We start from the raw sequence: 22,188 nt of genomic DNA on the forward strand, positions 1-22,188 counted from the left end.
TATTTCAAGATTAGGATTTCTTGCTCCGATTGTCGGAGAGGTATCTCTGGGCCCTCTCGGTAATACACATCACTTAAGCCTTGCAAGCAATGCAACTAATAAGTTAGTTGTAAGATGATGTATTACGGAATGAGTAAAGAGACTTGCCGATAACGAGATTGAACTAGGTATTGAGATACCGACGATCGAATCTCGGGCAAGTAACATACTGATGACAAAGGAATAACGTATGTTGTTATGCGGTCTGACCGATAAAGATCTTCGTAGAATATGTAGGAGCCAATATGAGCATCCAGGTTCCGCTATTGGTTATTGACCGGAGACGTGTCTCGGTCATGTCTACATTGTTCTCGAACCCGTAGGGTCCACACACTTAACGTTACGATGACAGTTTCATTATGAGTTTATATATTTTGATGTACCGAAGGTTGTTCGGAGTCCCGGATGTGATCGCGGACTTGACGAGGAGTCTCGAAATGGTCGAGACATAAAGATCGATATATTGGACGACTATATTTGGACACCGGAAAGGTTCCGAGTAAGATTGGGACAATACCGGATCACCGGGAGGTTATCGGAACCCCTCGGGAGGTATATGGGCCTTATTGGGTCTTAGTGGAAAGGAGGGGAAAGGAGCAAGGGAGGGGGCGCCCCCCCCCAAGCCCAATCCAAATTGGGAGGGGGGCCGGCCCCCTCTTTCCTTCCTCCCTCCTTCCTCTTCCTTCCCCTCTCCTACTCCTAATAGGAAAAAGGGGAGTCCTACTCCCGGTGGGAGTTGGACTCCCCCCCTTGGGCGCGCCACCCTCCTTGGCCGGCCCCCTCCTCCACTCCTTTATATACGGGGGCAGGGGGGCACCCCAGAGACACAACAATTGATCATTGATCTCTTAGCCGTGTGCGGTGCCCCCCTCCACCATAATCCTCTATAATATTGTAGCGGTGCTTAGGCGAAGCCCTGCGACGGTAGAACATCAAGATCGTCACTACGCCGTCGTGCTGACGGAACTCATCCCCGACACTTTGTTGGATCGGAGTCCGGGGATCGTCATCGAGCTGAACGTGTGCAAAAACTCGAATGTGCCGTAGTTTCGGTGCTTGATCGGTCGGGCCGTGAAGACGTACGACTACATCAGCCGCGTTGTTATAATGCTTTCGCTTCCGGTCTACGAGGGTACGTAGACAACACTCTTCCCTCTCGTTATTGTGTATCATCATGACCTTGCGTGTGCGTAGGAATTTTTTTGAAATTATTACGTTCCCCAACACTGTGTACGTTGGGAACTGGAACTGGTGACACACCAAGTCATTTTTGTGCCTACAGGATGCTGCCACCCGTCATCGGCGGTGCTACAGCCATGCACGTCGAGAGCTGGGACCGGTGACGTGTGGAGCTGCACCGGTGCGTACAATTGCGGCGAGCCAACGTGCTGCGAGGTCATGGGGCGCTGTTGAGACAGTGAACAACCATGGACAATCTTGGCAGCGGATGAAGGAGCAACGCCAGCGGTGAGGGCCGCTATCAGCCGTGCTAGAAGCGGGGAAGTGGTGCTGCTGGCCATCGATGGAGGAGCATGTCGGCGGTCAACTATTCCACGCGCGAGCCATGGAAAAGGGAGGCACGCAGGAGGATTTATTTTCTCGCTCCGTGGGTGACACTGAAGAAACGGCAGTGTTGCATGTTCATGCAACTTTGATCACGCGGCTCCCAAGGCCACCAATTTTGATATTCTGACCGGTAGACCGACGACTAGCATTGCCCATCTCCTAATCGTTCATGCTGTGGACGATAGGGTGGTACTACGTCACTGCTGAAATTTTAGAGTAGAATTAAAATATTCTTTAGAAAAAAAAATCCTTCTAAAGCGGCCATAGTGAAGCGTGAACCACCTACTAAGCGGACAAGTGCAAATACCATACTCCGGGAGGGCTTCCATCCCAAAACAGCCGTTTTTATTCCCCTCCTCTCTTCTGTTTTCCCCCAGAGTTTCTTTTCTTTCTAATTTCTCGTGGAGGCGAGGAGATAGAGAAGAGAGAGAGAGAGAGAGGAAGGGGACGGAGGAGGAGGCGTCCCTCGCGATTGGACAGGGCGCGAGGAACCCGAGGAGAGCGCGCGTGCGATCCCCGAGGCGCGGGGAGTCGATTCCGGCGCCGGGACAGTCTCGCCCTCGCCGGGCCGGCCGTTTCGAGCACTCTATCACCGAGGATTTGGTGGGATCCGGCCAAGAGCTGGTTGGTGGAGGGGAGGGGAGGAGCACGGGGGGGGGGGGGGGGGGGGATGGGGGCCGGGGCGGAGCCGAGGGAGGAGGAGCCCCTCGAGGTGGAGGAGGGGGCTGGCGGGAAGGAGGAGAAGGCGGCGGTGTCCTGCTCGATCTGCCTCGACGCGGTCGTTGCCGCCAGCGCGGAGAGGTCCACGGCGAGGCTGCAGTGCGGCCACGAGTTCCACCTCGGTAAGGGGCTATTGCCCGATCTGTTGATGCGTTATTGCACTGAATTATGCGACGCTATTTTTGGGATTATGACTGGGCCGGCGATTCTGGTGTGAAGGAGCTGCGGAATGATATTTATCCGTGGGTATATGGCTGAATTGCGATCATTTCACGCTGTTTTGATCTCCGACGAAGTTCCAGTATCCCGGTGCGGTAGGTTTTGGGAGCGTATTTTGCGTTATCTTACTCAGGCTCGATAGGAAATTGCAGTTTGGGGGCTGGATTTGGTAATTGTGTCTCGATTGACCTAGCCTCTTTGTTATTTCGGCGGAATAAGGTTGATTTGTCTAGATTCAACAAGAATTTGATGTAAAATGTGCTCCCTTTTCTGGAAATTTCTGGGCTTTCCAGCCACCTGTCATTAAATTTTGTTGGAAGTGTGGATTTTGGAGGCTGTGGTCTTGATGAGATTCATACATTACCACGAAATTGCTAAAATTAAAGTTAAAACCTAGAGGGCCTTAAAGACGATACTCAAAAACTTCAGGAGTATTGAACTTTGTGGTTTCATCAAGCAGTCTGGGTTGGCTGTTGATCTCAGTATGATACTGTAAGGGATTTATTGTGAATGTTAACTTAACCGAGGAAGCACAATATATCATCACTAGCACACTATAATACTGTAATGGATTTATTGTGAATGTTGATCTCAGTATGATACCGTAATGGATTTATCATCTCACGCAACAATTACAAATGGTTGCAAGTCCTTTCTTATAAGGACACAGCACACAATCGAGTCCACAACTACTTGATCTGTGCATGGCTCTGCACTTACTTCACTCCCGCATAGTTTCAACACTAGCACAGCCTCTTCTCACTCATAGGCCATATAACTCGAACACATTGCATGCATATAAGATGTAGCCTGACACTAACACATACAATCAGGCCACATCTCCACTGCATGCACCAATTACGGGGTTATTTAACACATGAGTCATGACTAATTCTAGCAACATGTGCATATATGCACTCGACTAATGTCTGCTGATTCGCCAGCAGTGCACACACTTTGCTCTTTACTTATCTGATTCTGGGCACTGTAGAAGTGCATGTTCTAGCCGATGCAACCAAAAGACCGATCTGTGGGAGAGGGTGGGACATTATACTCCAACACTCCCCCTCACGTCTATGCTTCTTTAGAGTTTATGACGTGGGCAGCGGAAGCGGGGGCAGGCCGCAATTATTTATTGCGTTTACTGGGTTTTGAACCCTAAACCTCTTGGTTGCAAGCTTACGCACCTAACCAGTTCATCCATCAGACCGATCTGATGGAAGAGACTAGGCAATACATTTAGGCATCAACACTCCCCCTCACATGTGGCTCCCTCAGGCCTAAACGTGGACCGAAAGTGGGCTGCAATTTAATTGCGCCAGCCAGGCCTTGAACTCAAGACCTCTTGGCTCTGATACCATGTAGAAGCGCATGCTCTAGCCAATGCAACCAAAAGACCGATCTGTGGGAGAGGGTCGGACATTATACTCCAACACACACATGCAACTAACAAGAACTTAGTTGACCACCACCCTGCCTCTATACGGTAACAGTGCCATGCATCACAATGAAACATGAACAAAACACCTAGACAACATGGTTAACTCCAACAGTGTGAAGTATGTAAGGTAAGATTAAACTCTGAGAAGCAGTTTTGTGCAAGGGGATATGGTTATAGTGGCCCTTCGGGGTACAGAAGTGCAACTACATGGTTTAATGCAATACTACTTATTCTGTTTTCGTCATGATACTGTGGTATGCTTTAACCAACCTTAAAGCAGTGCTCCTTAATTATACTGTTTGTTGTTCTTTGGTTTATTCAAAGGAAAAAATAATCATTTCCATGTCTCATTGACATCGGGGCCCTGGGCCCACATGTCAGCTAAACATGGAGGGGCATGTTATGGATGCCATTTGTTTGGACTGCAAATTATTTAATCTGAGTGTCAACGTTTTCAGATTGCATTGGATCGGCATTCAACGCCAAAGGAGTTATGCAATGCCCGAACTGCCGCAAAATTGAGAAAGGGAATTGGCTGTATGCAAATGGTTCCCGCCCCTCACATGATATTAACATGGATGAGTGGGCTCATGAAGAGGACCTTTATGATGTTAGTTACTCTGAGATGGTACGTGACCATGTGAACTTCATTTGTTGAATATTATGAAATCGTTGTTTAAGTAGTGATCTGTATTTTTTTTCTTGCCGGCAATGTGCATTGTTTGCAAGACAATTTCCTTGTGTTTGAAATTTTAGTTATGTTCTGATTACCTAGCGATATTCAGTTTGTCTGCACTCAAATGGTTGACACTTGACCATGCTTGATTATTTGACTATTTGTTTTGTAGAAACTTGCCATTTTTATGCAAAAATTGCTATGCCTTCTATTCCTCTAATAACACAAGCTTTAAGCTTGTACATATTTTTGCTGGAAACATTTGATTACCATGTGGGTATCTTCACCACCAAAGTCTTTTAACACTGATCTGATAGGTCGCTGGCTGCTTATGTGAATTCCGTAACCAGAGTTATCATGCTATTATGAATTTGATACAATTCCATGGTATTATGACTTCGATACAATATTGCCGAGACCATGCCTTAGTCGTGCACTTACAGAGCAACGTTCTTATGCCTCGATTTTGACCCTGTCTTAGTTTAACATTGTAGAAAAATATTCTTTTGTCTCCTATTTCAAGGTGGTTCATCTTGTGTCCAGATTGTTCGCTTTGTTTCTGTAGATATTGTCCATTCACTTAAAGGCTACACTGGATTACTTTTGAAATAAGTAACACACTACTACGCTAGAGATCATGCTAATTTTGTTATGCATAAACCAGTGTAGACCTGCTGAGTGCTTCATTCTGGAGTTTTCCCAAATAATTTTGCTGCTTGTCCGTACTGTTATATTCCACATTCTGCCAAATGCATGAGTAGTCCTGACCTATGTTCTTTCTGCTTATTCAACTTCCCTGCATGTCTATGTGTCATTATTGTATTTTTCCGAAACAGTTGTGCAGCCTATCTATAAATCATCTGAGTTTTTTTATTCTTGATTGTTTGTTTGCTGTCTTATTTTAACTTCCGTACTTTTTTTTCCTTACGAGAAGGTAGTTACTTCTTCATACTCCCTCCGGTCCTTTTTACTCTGCATATAAGAGTTGTCTGAAGTCAAACTTCACAAAGTTTGACCATATTTATATGAAAAAATATCAACATCTACCATGCTAAAATTATACAATATGAAATGTTAAGTCATGACGCATCTACTGGTATTGATTTCACATTGTGAATGTTGGTATTTTTTCCTATAAAGTTAGTCAAATTTTACGAGGCTTGACTTCAGACAAATCTTGTATGCGAACTAAAAAGGACCGGAGAGAGTACATTGTTAATTATATCTGTGAATTTATTCCTGCATGCCCATTCTGACAAATATATATCTTGAATCTGCAGCCATTTCGTTTTCATTGGTGTCCATTTGGTCGCTTAGCACAGCTTCCATCATTCTTTGAGTATGTTCTATACTCCAAATTATCATTTTTAATCGTATAATAACTCTCCACAGAGTTAGTTTCCGTGCATCCATGGTTGGACAGATAGCTTTTATATAAAGGTTTTACTTTTGTCCTGTAAATTTGTAGCGCAGGTCTAGTAGCTCAAATATTTCACCTATCGAATCTTGCTCATGTAGAAAAATGTGGGGCCATAGCTAGTTCCTGTTATTTGTTTTCACTAGATGTTGTATTTATACTGGCTAATGTTACACTTGTCCGTTTACTGTTTGGAGACTAAAGATGAAAATGGTAACTTAGAACTCTGTTTTGTCTACTCTACAATCTATTGAAGTGATTCGATAAAATCAGATGAACACCTTTGTCGGTTTATCCTTTTGCAATGAAGGGTCTAACAATGTGCAACTCTAGATAGGCTTAACCCTGTCATTCTGCATGAGGTTATTGGCAATCTTCATAGTGGCTTTCTTGTCAGAGTATACATGGATCTTCTGACATGCATAGTGCATGTAATAGTTTACAAACCATACTGACATAGTGATACAGTCTATCTACAGCAGACATAATTTTAGCCAAAGCACCGGCCACTCTAATGGTTGACAATATTGGGAACAGTCATTCCTGTCATCTCTTAATGCCAGTATCAGTCAGTCAACATATACCGCATTGAATGGATATCTGTTGCTGTATCACACTTGTTCTGTACGATGTAGTTTCAGAGATCATGGTTATGCCATATTTATATTAAAGTTTTCAGCATATTGGAAAGTTATGTTATTATTCTCTTATGTTGCTAAATGTTTTACCCTCTTCTGCCAGGGAAGGAGAATCACCACCCCCAGTTACTTGTAAGTTCTTATTCAAATGACATCTATTTGAGTTTAAGTTATGTCGAGGTCTAAACATGTCTGGATATATTTCATGCAGTTCATGACTTCATGGGACAGCATGTGTTTCCGGAGAATTTATCCGTATCTGCTGCACCAGGGGCACATCCTTGCCCATATGTGGCATACTTGCATCCTCTTCCATCGCTGGCATCATCATCAAGCTCCCATGTCCCTGAGAGAACTATGGATGGTTCCGCTTATCATGATCACTGGAATCACCTGGCTGGCCCATCAGATGGTAGGCCCTTGCAAACGGTGCAACCCACTGATTTCCATCATAACCATTGGGCGCATCTGCCCCATTCCTATGTGCAATCCAACGGCAATAACGGGGTGACGGAGCAGCCAGGGGTCCCTTTTGGATCAATGAGGGCTGCAAGGGTGGATGGTGATAGCCAACGTCGAGGATCTGTTGTTTCTCCATCGTACTTCAGTAATGGGTAACCTCTTGTCTATTTCTGCTCTCATGGCATACTATTAGGGCATGTCCATACTGTGATGTTGTCAGTCTCTAGCGTTGCCATCTAGTGTTTTTGGTGATGGCGAATGGAGCTGTATTTCATGCATGAGATGGCTTGGGAATATGGATAACTTAGGCACAATGACATATATGAGACAATGAAACAGAAAACTGAAAAGTGCTCCGTGGAATCATTTTGTCTTGAGATGTGAGATGCATCATGTTCTCTTGAGATTTGGTGTTTTATTAGGGCTAACATAAGAGACTACAGTACTGTTGATGCCTGTATGGCCTTGCTTTTATAACTGAGAAGGCACTTAAAAAATATTGCATTTGTGCTTTTATCAAAATATTAACTCGCTAAAACAGATGATGTTTCTGAACTTGAATAGTTTCAAACATTACTTCCACCATTACCTCTGTATAATAATGTAAATAGGGGATCAATTCTTTTACACTGCAAAACAGTTCTTCATGGTGAATCTAATGGTACCATTTGCACCTAATCAATAGAACTAGTTTTTTGTTAATCAGATGTCAAAGATTGAGAGGTTTGACTGCATGCTTTCTAAAACACCATCCATTTAGGAACAGAGGTAGTATCCTTATTGTGACGTCATCTAAACTTAACAATGAAAAGTTGTTGGTTGGAAGCACTCTACTATCTTATTATAAATTGGAGTTGGTGGTGGTGGCAGTGACTTCACTCCCCACTCAAGTCCAATCTTCCTCATCCATTAGAACCCGCCAGAGCCCTCCGGTTTGATTTATTTATTTATAAACAAAGCAGTAAAAAATAATGCAGTTGGGGAGCCTGAAACCACACACCTGCTTCTTCACCCAGTTTAATCAAACCAACGAAACCACTGCCTCGCTCATGTTTTGAGTGAGAAAGCATTTTATAAGTAATGTCAGTCCTGCCATGTCTGTGCAGTTACACAGGTGCAATGTTGCGTGCTTGCTTGAGTTTTTCTTTACAGTGTTGCAAGTCCATTGGTTGTTGCATACTGCTAATCCAATACAACTTCAATTATTCTGTAGTTCCGTAGCAATGCACGTGTGTTATGCTAGTATTACCCTAAAAAGGATGCTGTGACTTGTGCATTTACTGTGACCTACTCCCTCCGTCCCATAATATAAGAGCGTTTTTTACACTAGTGTAGTGTCAAAAACGCTCTTATATTATGGGACGGAGGGAGTACATTTGATGCTGTTGCATTGTTTCCTCTACCATGTCAGCTTTATCTAAATCTCCTGAGGTTTTCGGAGTTATGCTATGTTGGTTGCACATGCTATGACGTAGTAATATGTGTCGGGTAGTCTGGAAGTCTGAAACTAGACTAGTCTAAGGCTATAAGACCATTTACAAACAATAACATTTTCCCAAGTATCCCTTGAGAATTAAACTATTTTGTTATAGCAGAAATTATTGCAGTATGATGCAGCTTGTGATGCATGAATATCAATGCGTGATGATTTCTTTTTTCTTTTCAGATCTGGCTCTAGATCTAGAGCTCCTAATGTTCCTCCTCTGGTACCTCAGTTCATGAGGGCACATGGCAACATCAACGAACAGTACACTCAGAGTTCATCATCCAGCCTTTTTGCTGGAGCTCATAGATCAGGAGGCATGCGACCTGCCCCTCCGCCACCACAACCGGAGAACCCAACATTTTGCCTGTTCCCACCGGGTTCATCTGGCCATAGTTCAATGGACACCGATGAAGCTGGAGGAAGCCGATTCTATGCCTGGGAGCGCGATCGCTTCGCGCCGTACCCATTGATGCCGGTCGACTGCGAGACAAGCTGGTGGAGCTCACAGCAGTCTCATGGCGCATCAGAATCCACACCCGCACCCGCGCCAAGGAGACTCTTTGGGCAGTGGATCGGCCTCGGCAGGTCGTCGCCCGAGAATAGATCGCCCGAGGGCTCATCATATCGACAAATGCACTCTCCTCGGATGTAGCCAACCTCCTGCGGAGGCAACCTAAGTTAAAACTTCACATTTGGAACCTGAGTTGCTTGTAAGAAAAGATGGGGGAAAACCCATCTGTAAGGAATTAAACCGGGTTTGCGCGCGAAACTTCCGGAGAATTCTGCGAGGGAGAAACAGGAAATAACCCGGAGGGAAAACGTTTTGGTTTGGTTTATGTGAATTCCGTCTCGTACATATTTGAAAATCAAACTGGGATATTCGAAGTTTCGCCCTGTGTTATGATTTCCTATCTGCTTTTTTGGTTGATGGTTGAATACTTTTTTTTTGCGAAAGGAACAAAATCATTATTTAAATAGAGTTATTACACTCAAGTTGACATAGAGTCTCAACTTCCTTCCGCGCACAACGCAACCAGATAGCTGTTTTAGGGAGAGATGGGCCCATGCGAGCTAGTACATGACTAGCTTTGTTCTGGGCACGTCCTACGAGCTTTATTTCATGTGTTCTAGAGCTCAGTAATTGCTTAATGTCATTCACCATAGCAGCAGTTGGGGATCTATCAGAAGCTTGGGAAGTAATCATGCGTGCTGCCGCCATGCAGTCCGTCTCGATCAGCAGCCGGTATGTGCTCCTATCCAGTGCGATAGACACCCCTTCCATGATAGCTGCAATCTCAGCTTCAAGCCCACTTGCACAGCGAGGGATGAAATGACATGAGGCAAAGATGATGGCCCCTGTACAGTCTCGAAGAATCATGTCAGCTCCAGAAGAATCATGTCAGCTCCACCTGTACTCTCCTCCTCTAACCATGGCCCATCAGTGTTAAATTTCACCAAGCCCAGTGGCGGTGGTGTCCATTGCTCAGGGGTTTGTCTCGTAAAAGCATTTCATGTGATTTTTGCTTTCTGTCCCGTCCAACATAGGAGACCACCGTCTTCTCCATATCAGCACTTGGGTGCTGCCGTATGTGGTCGTCGTGCCACATTACTTTCTTAACTGCATATTCTACTTGTCACAACATGGGTTTAGTACAATCGTGTAGAAATGCATTGCACTTTACGTGCTTTTCAGGTCACGAAATAGAAATGCCTGGACGATCACCGAAGAATAGAAAAACCGTTAGTTCTACCATGTCGAAAGGAGTGTGCTTATGGGCATCATTGCTTAACCGTGCAAGCGCCTTTTGTCCGTCCTGCCCCAGTGATTTTAGGGTTCGATGCCTTTTGTCCGTTCTGCCCCCCAGTGATTTTAGGGTTTGATGATATGAGCTCCTATTGAAGCCATCAATGCAATGTGAATAGATTGAAATGAAATGATTATAATTTTTTGGGGGGAATAAAATGATTATGTTTGATTATCAATGGCAACAATTGAAATAAAATGATTATATAATTATCAATGGACAATATATGTATAATATCAATGACAATAATAGACGGTACAATGGAAAGATAATGAGACCAAAAACAACCAGAAAAAGAAGTTATATCAAAAATCACACTTGTCGTCTTCTTTCTTTGATTGTATGTCCCAGTCTAAAAAATATGTTGAACCAATAATAAGGAAAAGAAACATGTGCAAACATCCCCGTATGCAATAACTACTCGTCACTAGAAATAAGATCTAATAACCGTCAAGAAAGCATTCCCATGCAACACAAAACAACTTGAAAGAAGAGGTCGACGAAGCCGTCAAACCATGCGACTGCTTTTTCCAACGGACACATAAATTGTCAATATCTGAAGAGAGACAATAAATTTGGTAACACCTACTCTCATAGGCCCTTCGTCAGTGCTGGATCAGACATTATGGAGGTAGGAAAAGAATGGAGAGACCTTATTCCAACACATCATCGTCACTGCCACCTGTCAATGTTGCTAGAGAGTCAAAACCTATAGGAAATAGGAACCTACAAGAGCTAAGAAACCACTCCCTTGGTTGTTCTTGCATTGTTAATAAAGTCAACAAAGATTCACAGAGAATACTACAAAATCGTAGAGGCTTGCAAGAGCATTCACGGTGACCGAGATTCATTTTTTTTGACATATCATTTTTTTTTAATTTTTAATAAAATATCCGGTTTCTACAATCCTCTTGATTGATGGTGGATGATTTCTAGCCCACACTACATGGGGTGCTGCCCCAACTAATTTTCTTTCAACGACTACTGGATCTTGTTGTTACTGGCGAGTGGTTATTGCGGTCTTCAAAGCACTGTATGGCGAGGAAGTTTGTAGGTGTCCCTATCCCTTGCTATATGTTTAGTGTATTTTTCAAGCTTCGGCAAAATGACGGACAAGTGAAGAAAAAAGACGATCAATATGATTTTTGGTGTAATTTTTTTACAAGTTGTTTTGCGTCTTGTTCTCCCTCAATTGTACTAGCTACTTTTTTCCATGATAAATATCAGATATAAGATGCCTTGTGCGTGTTTTTTCTGAATAAAGAAATCCTCTATTATTTACCTAGCAACATAAAAAAGTGAAAATAAGAAACTTCACACTTTTTTCATCTATGGTTGTTTGATTTGTATAATTGCAATTCATGGACCTTTGCCCTCTAAGTATTCATTTGCACCATGATGAAATTTCACGACTCAAAAACATTTGAAAATTCATATGTTTTTCTCTGCGAATGAAAAATCCATATGTTGTTGTGGCAGTAAAGAAAATGTTCTTCAGTCTTATAGAACTGCAGATGACAAATATATTTCATATTTTTTTTTTATTATGAGAACAATAAAAAGGTAGGCAACATTGAATAATTTCAAAAACCACACAAAACAAATTAAGGGAGGTTTCTTGCTTGCCTTGCAATGAAGTGAGGTTCTTGTTGTTATTGAGCCTGATTGCTTGGAGGCCATTGATCTACTGAGGAAAAAAAACATGGGCAGATCCCGGTATACCTTCATCGTTCATGAGATCATACAACTCATGGAACAACCAAATTCTGGTATCACTTATATTCATAGAACCCAACACCATGTAAGCTAGTGGTAGAACCAGCAGACGTACTATAGTATGGCTTGCTTCAGGACCTGGTGATCCGATACAACTTTATAAGAATGATTATAGAGTTGCTACCCGAGTAATACAAATATTTTTTTGCTAATGTTCTCTATCAAGGAACCACTTAGGTGATCAATATATTATCGAAACATTTCCCTCCTCCACGAGAGGCTCCCAAGATGACTAGGGTTTCCTGCCTTCCGTCGATGCCATCGCCGATTTGCCTTGTCTCCTGTGGCCTTATGTCCATAAAAGCGCGGTGGATCTCGACCCTTGACGACAGGAAGGCTCCTACTTTGTTTTTTACTTTTTAGGTGTTTTCTTGAGTTTCGTTAGGGTTTCTATCCTGCTCAGGAAGGCGAGGCCGCGGTCCCTAGCATCGTCGAAGTGTGTGACTCCGATGGATTTTGTAAGATTTGTTTGTCTTCGATGGATTTGCTTGGATCGGTTTTGTCCATTTGCATCCGTGCATCTACTGGTTGGATCCTTCTGATCTACGCTTATCATTAGCAACGATTGCTGTTTTTGTGCGTTGGTTCTTCAGGCCTTACCACGAAGACTTCCCGACTGTCTAGTACAACAAGGTTTGCCCGGCTTTCGGCTCCCTTCAGTGCTTGCAGTCGTTGGTAGGTGGTCTATGAAGGTGTACTTTCTATTGTTTGTGTTCTTTGCACTGTTTGATGAATGGATCAGAATTTTTTTTAAATACAAGTAATTTCCCCCAAAAAAGAATAATTTGAAAACCCACACAAAAAACAAAACCTGAATTCCGCCGTCCCCGCCCTTCCCCCCACTCCACTCCGTCGCTCTCCTTCCCATTCTCTCTCCCTCGCGATCTCGCCGAAACCCTAGGAGAACCCCGGGGAGACCGGGATGCTGCACGAGCTCCTCCTTGCCCTTCTCGGCTTCACCGGTGACTTCGTGCTCGACAACTCCTCCGCCCGCCGCGGCCCCGAGCCGGCCGAAGCCGGTGGCGCCGGAGACGGCGACGTGGGCCCCGCCTTCCGCCTGGCGCCCGACCTCACCTTCCTCCAGCCGTCAGAGAGGTATGGGAGACCCGAGACCTGTCCTGTGCTGCGAATCTGTAACCGCGCCGTGGTGTCTGCGATCTGTGGTGTAGTTAGGTGGTCGAATTCGATGCGATGCGGCACAAGCAAGCAAACATGAATAGCCAGGGGACTTGTTTCCCTGGTCGTATTGCTTGAGTAAGCATAGTTTCTCCCGCGTTAAGTGCTTTATGGCTGCCTAAATCAGAGTTAACCGCAACCGGTGGATGGAGGATTGGACCAAATTGCTTCGTTTTCATCATTTAGCTTGTAATAATGCCTACCAGTCGGTCCGCAAGTGTATCAGTTGATACAGAATTTCATAATGCCATGATTGACCGTGCTGTGCGAACATTGGGATGGAGTAAGACACTGGCACATGCTGAATTTACGAGAAGTATGGCTTCAACTAAGGGACAAACTAACAAGTTCTGAAATGAGATATTTCGTAGAAATGTAGCCTCAGTAGTCCAAGTCTATACTTAAGAGCTTCAAATGTTTCACACTTTAGTTCTCGTCAACCTCTGTAGATAACTAGGTTTGGTAGATAATTTAAACTAGTTAAGCAGATAGAGATGAATGCACCTCAGAAGCAAGCACATACATTTACAGGTTCATCCATTGCACATTTAGTGCTTTCCGTGTCTACCCAATCTGCTCTTTTACATGATAAATACACAAAAACTACTGCTTAACAAATGTAAAAAAAAGGGCAGCCCGGTGCATGTAGCTCCCGCTTGCGCAGGGTCCAGGGAAGGGTCCGACCACTTTACATGATAAATACACAAAAAACTACTACTTAACAATTGTACCTGAAAATATTCATATTTAATACATATACAGTGCTTTTGCTCTACATGTAAGTGTTCATTTTGTGCGTGAACTGCGAAGTACTCTACTGGATACAAGAAGTCGTATCTAATAGGAAGGAATATTACATCAGAATCTCAATGTATAGAAGTTTCCAGTGCCCAGAAGTATTAGCAATCATCTTGGTGCATTTAGTTCTTAGAATCGTCATCAATGCTGTAGGACATGGCCTGGCAAGCAAGATATAGATAGAAGAAAGTATGTTTTGTCATTAGATCATGGTTCACCAAATACTAAATGGCTTTTCCCATTTGCGCAGGAGTGCTATTGAAAGGCTCATATCTCTGGGATTTTATTACAGAGAACTGAATCGTTTTGCGACCGAGTCTCGTGATCTGAGTTGGATTCAGTCTTCTGTTGAGGTTTCATCACCTAATGCTGATATTACTCTGAAGGGCAAAGTGAGAAAAGGGAGTGCATACCGGAGGGCAATTGCCAATGGTATTGCTGAGATTTTATCAGTTTATAGGTCAGCTGTTCTGCAGGTTGAGCAAAACCTGTTGTCAGACCCATTGCCTATCCTGGCGACAGTAACCCATGGGCTAAATAAGGTCTGTTCTTCGACATCTTGCACTTACAGTTTCTGTCTCCATGTGTCATTTTTTAATTTCCGCACAACCATGGACCTAACTATTGCATTTACAACATTTGTTAAGTACTGTCTCTACTGTCTTTATGAGCTTTTGCACAGAGATCAATATTATATTCCTTCGGCGTGCATTATCTGATGTGATTAGTCTGGTTTTTGACACCGACCCTATTCACTGTTGTGTGAATCTGTAGTTTGAGGTTCTTCTGCCTCCACTTTATGAGCTTGTTATGGAAATCGAGCAGAAAGACATCAAGGGAGGACAGCTTCTTAACCTGTTACATAAAAGATGCCATTGTGGGGTTCCAGAATTGCAAAGCTGCATTCAGAGGTATTGCCTCAATTATTCTTATATATATGCGGCTTTTGAAGAAATATAACTGACATTTCCAGTCCTTTCGTGTTTGCATGGGAAACATTGTACTTCTATTTTCATTGCCACTACTTCACTGCATATTTCTTATGCCCCTTATGATCAATTGTTTGCTTATTCATTTTCTTTTTATTGATGGTAAAAATAAGAATAGGCTGCTTTGGCATGGACACCAGGTCATGTTTAACCAGCTGACTTCTTGGATGGTTTATGGTATTCTTCAAGATCAGTACCATGAATTTTTCATCAGAAGGTCAGCATGACTTACAGAGCTTCCATTAAATTATCTTGTAATTTTGTCATTGCTATTCTCCTATCCAGTTGCTGCTTCTGATATATTATAGCGGCATATCCAGTTAGACATTTTGGCCTGCTAAATGGCATGTGAAATTTCAACTATAGGAGCACATATCCCGAGTGCTTTTGAAGTTTTGGTTATAATATGAATAATTCTATATTTTGTTGTGCATATTTACTTTATTTTATAATTTCGCCCCTTAATCAGCAAACAGTTCTGTGAGAATTCTAATTATGATTCACAAAAAGTCTAATATTGTCAACTGATATGCACGAGAATTTGCTCGTTGGAGCTTTGTCTAATGATTTTGAGTATCTCTATATCCAACAGTCTATAGCAGGAATTGTATCAGTTGCCTTTTGCATGAAAACTACTAGTTTTCTTTTGAACATGAAATAACTGTAGGAGAGTTTCCTACAGTCTTAAGTTAATAAACGAGAGAAGACAAGTTACATGTTACAATATTTACAAGGGCAGGCCTTTGGCCAAAACCCAGAGGAGCTTGAACTAAGGGCACCAAGAAAGTATCAAAAGAGGGAAAAATAAGCTAATTGAGCCCCTGAGCCAGAGTAATATAAAACTTCTTACCTTTCTTTTCAGACAGGTTGACAGAGACGAGGAGAATGAATCGGCTCAGTCTGATGTTGCTGATAAATTTGCGCAGAAATTAGCTAAAGACACATCCCTTACTAGTTGGCACTCAGGATTTCATGTATCATTGGTATGCTTATACTCTTATTCTGAAATGCATGTGTATGAGGCAATAAATGTTCCCCTAGCTATTTATATCTGTTTTTCTCTCACTTGACAGGACATGTTGCCGGAGTATATCCACATGCGAGTTGCAGAATCAATTCTATTCGCTGGCAAAGCAATAAGGGTTCTTAGAAACCCTAGTCCTGGTGCTACATTGCTGGAACCAACCAACCAAAGTCAGACATTGAAAGGATCTCATAGAATGCAAAGCTTCACGGGGGGCTCCGGTGCTCTGAAGGAGCTGCCAAACTTCTCTAACATTAGTGCAGAAGAATTATTGCCACAGGCTGAAGCAGATAAAGTTGATGCCATGCTTAAGCAGCTAAAGGTTAGTTGTTAGCTTTCTGCTTGCAATATTTAAAATCAGCATCTTATATTGCTGTATGCATCTTTCCCTGTTTTGTGTGTCAAAGTTTTCGTTTATCCTTATCCTTTATGGGAGGAGCATTATTGACATATGTCCATATTGTTTCTGCAGCATGCTTCCGAGTTCCATAAAAGGTTGTTTGAGTCTGCTGTTAGCTCAATACGTACAATTGCAGCTAACCATCTTTGGCAGGTATTAGATGGCTTAAAGCATTATATTCTATCAATGTTTTATTGCACATGAGATTCACCGATTGTTTTCTTTGGTAAAAGTTAGTGGTTGTACGCGCTGATCTCAATGGCCACTTGAAGGCACTTAAAGATTATTTTCTTTTGGCGAAAGGTGATTTTTTCCAGGTAATATACCTTTTGTATTCCTTCTTTTGCATGTATGTATCTCCGTGGTTGCGCTAGTACAGTGCAAATTGTGCTATAGTGCCTTCTTTGGTTGTTTTCGGAAACTCAAAATCATGATTTTGAACCAGTGTTTTCTTGAGGAAAGCCGTCAATTAATGCGCTTACCACCTCGTCAATCTACAGCTGAAGCAGATCTCATTGTCCCATTTCAGTTGGTAAGTGACATAACCCCTTTTTGTTGCCAAAGACCTACAGATACACAATTTTATTATTTCAGTTTATCATGTGGTTTAATTGTCACCAACTTAACAGAATCCTGCTGAGTTCTGTTTTCTGCTGCGTTACCTCATGTTAGCAAATAGGTTTGATTTATTTCCTGTTCTTAATTCTGCAGGCTGCGCTGAAAACTATAGGCGATGAAGACAAATACTTCACCAGGGTATCTCTAAGGTTAGCATTTCTGTTTGGCACATAGAGTAATCGATGCCAAGCCATTTTTGAATTTCAGTACTGTACATTGACAACTGATTTTGTTTGTCTTTTGTAGGATGCCACTGTTTGGTATGAAATCTAGTACATCACAGAAAGATTTTCAGAAGTCCAACACATCAGATCTTTCCTTGCAAGGAAAGGCTAGCTCAGAGTTGGCACTTGATGGTTGGCATAGTATTGCTCTGGAATATTCCGTCGATTGGCCACTACAACTCTTCTTTACTCCTGACGTTCTTTCTAAGTAAGTGCTGTACTTCGTATGTTACTCTCAACAAAATGATTATATTTTGAATTCCATAGATCTTTGAGTTTTGAGTGTGATTAATATCCTGAAAAGCTACATCAAGACTTGCTAAACTCAACTGGGAAGTCAGGGGAAGTCTTTTGAGCTTTTTACATTCCCATTTCTAAGATACACAAACTGTATCCAGGTATCGCAAAGTTTTTCAGTATCTCATTCGGTTGAAGAGGACACAAATGGAATTGGAGAAATCCTGGACAGCTGTAATGCATCAAGATCATGTTGATTTTTCTGATTATTGCAAGGATCGGAAGAATTCCTCTGCAACACAACTGCGTCGGTTACGCACGAAGCCTTTTTGGCGAGTAAGGGAGCATATGGCTTTCTTGATCAGAAACCTACAGTTCTACATCCAGGTAATAACCAGATAAACTACCATTTACCTTTGGTAATAATTCGGAGGATGTACATGATGTTTGCTTAATAACGAGAAGCTACAACATGACAGCATTTGACCAGATAGCTGCTAGGAATGTGCTAGTTTCAAAATTATTCTAGACGTTAATAGAAATTTGTTTAGTTTGATAATTTTCACTTTTCCTCTTATTGACTTCCTTTTGCAGGTTGATGTAATTGAGTCACAGTGGAATGTTTTACAAACTCACGTTCAAGACTCGCATGATTTTACAGAACTAGTGACCTTTCATCAAGAGTAAGCAACTGTTTTTCACTTTATGCTGTCTAACTTTTGTTATTTGTTTTTCCCGATAGGAAGGTTAAGCTTTTTATTTGATAGTGTACTGTTTACTGAATCCATGCTACAACACGTTCATCTTCTTTTGAGTAGAATATTTTCATAAGGTCTGATCCTAGAAGATAAGGAAACATTATGGATCTGTGTTCATACTTCATACCAACTTGTTCTTTTGCTTCACCACCAAATGGTGTTGGTTTCATTGCATATTGGTGCTGTCTATTATCTGAAGCTTATATAGATGGATGTTTTGGTTTTGCATAGCCCTTTCTACAACAACAACAACAACAACAAAGCCTTTAGTCCCAAACAAGCCTTTAGCCCTTTCTACAGGTTGCAATAATTTCCCCTGTACTTTTGTCTAGTCGACCCTGGCCACTTAATTATACTATAGTGATTTCCTTGCCTAGTTACATGGAAATACTACCACAACTAGTGTTACCTTTGAATTTCCACGGCCGCAACAGATTTAATCTGTTATGGTATCTTGGCTGACTATAACCTCTTGCATTGCAGCTATTTGTCGGCATTGATATCACAGTCCTTCTTGGATATAGGATCAGTTTCTAGAATACTGGACAGTATAATGAAGCTCTGCTTGCAGTTCTGCTGGAGTATCGAGCAATACGAAACAGGCGCAAACATGTTTGAGATTGATCACATAACTGAGGTATTGTCCCACCTAACACCATGGGCCTTCTGTGAACAAATAGGGACATGCCAGTGCTTGGCACATCACTCATGGATGTCTAAGCTAGCCAGCTTTTTGCTCAGTTTCCTAGTATATGTAGCATAAACTTACATACAATTGGTGATATTCAGGAGTTCAACAAGAAATCAAATTCGCTGTACACTATCCTAAGGAGTAGTCGACTTGCGGGAAGTCAGAGAGCACCTTTCCTGAGGCAGTTTCTGATGAGACTGAACTTTAACTCTTTCTTTGAGGTAAGCTCTTCCAATTCGGGATCGGTTAACTATCCATAGACATTGCCCTTGTACTTGATACAATTTTCTCCCTATGTTAGACAACTGCGAGGGGTGTGATGAATTCAGGCAGGCTGCGGCCAGGCACAGCGAGTACCCAGCTGTAAGCCTATAGCTACAGTGGCTGTTCTCGCCGTGATTTGCATGACAATGCTGCTACATACTGACAATGGCGCAAACCCGTCACACAAGAAGGGGAGGAAGAATCTGTAGGATCTGTAAATTAGCTGTAGCATGTGAGTTGTTTTGCCCTGGGAAGTAAACACTTGGTGATGTTTGTTTGGCTAGTGTTGTGCTGTGCACGTCTTTGCGTTGCTTGCCTACCTTCCCCATGTTATTGGTATCTCTATTGGGAACATGGTGTGTGGCCTTAGATGAAATGGTAGCAGACTAGCAGACCCGTTCAGTATTTCAGCAACACTGCAAGGTTTACATTGCAACTGTTCTGGAAGGATGAATGCAACAATGAAATGAAATGCCAAAGAATATGGGGATTTACAATAGGTATACCGACGTGCTTCTTCTTCTACAACCTCCGAAATGTTCTAGAAGCTTCTATATGCATGAACATTTGTTGGCCTGGCGATTCGGGCGGGGCGGGGTCATCGGTACGAGTTGGAGATCATGAGCATGGCCATGGTGATGGCAAGGTCCATCCCCGGCTGCACCACCAGCGACAGCACGTCCTTGCCCAGCAATGTCGCCTTCTCTGGCCCCCCTCGTTTCCGCCGCACCTCGGCGATGAGCGTCTCGTCGCTGGTGGAGCTGCGACGGTGGATCCTCGACCACTCCTCCTGCCGGGACCAGCTCAGGCGGTAGAGTTCTGGCTCGTCCACGGCAAGCACGGAGGCGGTGCAGCTGGACCTCCCCAGGTCCTTGATGGCTCTCATCATGAGGTGCGGCTCACTGTGGCCGTCGTTCGAGTTCGAGTCGTCGTCGACGTCGCCATTGTACACCTCCCATGTCTCCGGCATCAAGCTCAGAATCTGCATGCGGCCAATTGTCGAACGGGTTCATGTCATGCACGAAGCTAACTAATCAGCGCGTGTAATGTATATTACCAGTAGCCAAAAAACAAGTAGATGAGTAGAATAGATCTACCCGATCGATCAGTGATCACCTTGCGTTGGCGGCGGCGGACGGTGAGGAGGACGCGGCCGGCGTGGTCCATGAGCGCCATGCTTCCCGGGCCGACGCCGTAGTTGTCCACGCGGAACACCATCCGGCCGTCCGCGTCGTCGAACACCGCGTACCCGTCGCCGCGGAACACCAGCGACTTGCACCACACCGTCAGCCACCGAGGCGCCGCCGCCGCGGGCGGGGACGGCTCGACGGCGACGGCGCCACCGCCCGCCGACGGCCTCTGGGGTCTCGGGGTCTCCTCCGGCTCCGCCATCACCATGGTCGGTCGTTGCCAAGCTAGCTCCGACGACGTGCGCGCCTGCGCGTGCTGCTCTTCTTTATAAGCCAATATCTGGACTCCGTTGCGTCTGCATGGATGCGACACTGTTTTGACCCTGGATTGCTCAATTTTTATTATAAGATTTTTTTATGCATAGAATTATTTTTGAGATCACCGATTGCATTTTTTGCATTTCTATTTGGTAAATTATTAATGGATACTGCTGATTCTTTGGGACCATGCATGAGATAATAACTTATTTATTTTTGCGCGTCGGAGTTAATTTGTGGGGATGCCAGAGTTGACCTAGCTGGACCAGCTAGCTAGCTAGTAACATATAGTAGAACTTTTTCTAAAGTTTGTGAGATATATTTTGTGCTATCTTATCTTTCAAATACTCCTTCAATATATCAGATGCAACTCGTGTGATTGCGCAACTCCAATTCTGTTGGAACATCAGATCAACATGGAAAATTTCAACCAAATAAAATAACTCAATATCTACTCAGAAAAGAAAAAGGTTGGGCCATCAGATTTCTCTACCTTTGACAATTGACAAAAAATTTGTTTGAAATGGCCAGATACAAATGATACCGTTAGATTGGCCATGGATATGTAAACAAACTTGATTGTTGAACTCTGCAAATGTATCCTTGCGCAGGGCGGTGGTCCTGTGAGTGTATTTCTTTGCCAATTTTTGGTGTAAATATGTAATATTCCCCCTAGAGTTGACATTTGGGTTGTGATTCACGTGTACAAATAGTTTATGGCTACGATATTACGTGAAGATATCCCAGGATCGGAATAATAATTCACTTGGGAAACGGTCTGCTTGATACAGCTAATTCAGGAAAGCTTAAGTTTGTTAAAGCAATCAATCAGTCAACTACAACTAATTATTCTGAATTTTCCGAAAACTATTAGCTATTCTAAATTTCTGATAGCGACTGGTGCTGAATTTTAGTTAAATGAATTAAATTATATATGGACCGAACAACCACATATTTCGTTAACAATTTGGTTCTTCGACTATTTTTACAAAGAAGAAACCGTGTTCACTTATGGCACAATCAAATTTGTGACGATTTCTAGAAATACTGATGACATAAGAATAATTAGTACGTTGAAACATGTTATATATGTAATCTAGAGGGAGAGCTATCCATACATGCAAGAGTAATTAAACAAAAAAGTCACTACATAGGAATGAATACATGAGAAAATGTTATATATTTGTGCATGTCAACATTCATCCCGATATTTCGCCAAAAGAAGGACATCCAACTCAATCTCCATTTACACCGAACGGTTTTGCTAAAACCTAACTAGCTGAAATTGAGTTGTGTCTCATTCACACCCATGACCG

At 42.9% G+C, this 22,188-nt stretch overlaps 3 protein-coding genes across 3 annotated transcripts; 2 read left to right on the forward strand and 1 right to left on the reverse strand.

Moving 5' to 3' along the window:
* The first annotated feature begins 1,981 nt into the window (after positions 1-1,981).
* Positions 1,982-9,553, forward strand: LOC123191574 (E3 ubiquitin-protein ligase RFI2). The gene is made up of 6 exons (XM_044604257.1): positions 1,982-2,447; positions 4,444-4,613; positions 5,942-6,000; positions 6,820-6,848; positions 6,928-7,330; positions 8,845-9,553. Exons 1-6 carry the CDS (start codon positions 2,276-2,278, stop codon positions 9,314-9,316), a joined length of 1,305 nt encoding a protein of 434 aa, XP_044460192.1. The 5' UTR covers positions 1,982-2,275; the 3' UTR covers positions 9,317-9,553.
* Positions 9,554-13,054: 3,501 nt separating this feature from the next.
* Positions 13,055-19,927, forward strand: LOC123191584 (gamma-tubulin complex component 4). The gene is made up of 16 exons (XM_044604264.1): positions 13,055-13,340; positions 14,470-14,761; positions 14,994-15,130; positions 15,327-15,425; positions 16,071-16,191; positions 16,282-16,554; positions 16,705-16,785; positions 16,866-16,949; positions 17,078-17,164; positions 17,344-17,399; positions 17,497-17,682; positions 17,873-18,098; positions 18,306-18,394; positions 18,953-19,106; positions 19,259-19,381; positions 19,462-19,927. The coding sequence occupies exons 1-16, from the start codon at positions 13,168-13,170 to the stop codon at positions 19,525-19,527; spliced, it is 2,247 nt and encodes a 748-aa protein (XP_044460199.1). The 5' UTR covers positions 13,055-13,167; the 3' UTR covers positions 19,528-19,927.
* On the reverse strand, positions 19,830-20,892 carry LOC123191596 (protein LURP-one-related 5-like). The gene is made up of 2 exons (XM_044604269.1): positions 20,541-20,892; positions 19,830-20,406 (listed from the first exon to the last, which is right to left on the reverse strand). The coding sequence occupies exons 1-2, from the start codon at positions 20,820-20,822 to the stop codon at positions 20,023-20,025; spliced, it is 666 nt and encodes a 221-aa protein (XP_044460204.1). The 5' UTR covers positions 20,823-20,892; the 3' UTR covers positions 19,830-20,022.
* Between the last annotated feature and the right edge of the window lie 1,296 nt (positions 20,893-22,188).

This window comes from Triticum aestivum, chromosome 1A (genome assembly GCF_018294505.1).
Source record: "Triticum aestivum cultivar Chinese Spring chromosome 1A, IWGSC CS RefSeq v2.1, whole genome shotgun sequence".
Classification (NCBI taxonomy): Eukaryota; Viridiplantae; Streptophyta; class Magnoliopsida; order Poales; family Poaceae; genus Triticum; species Triticum aestivum.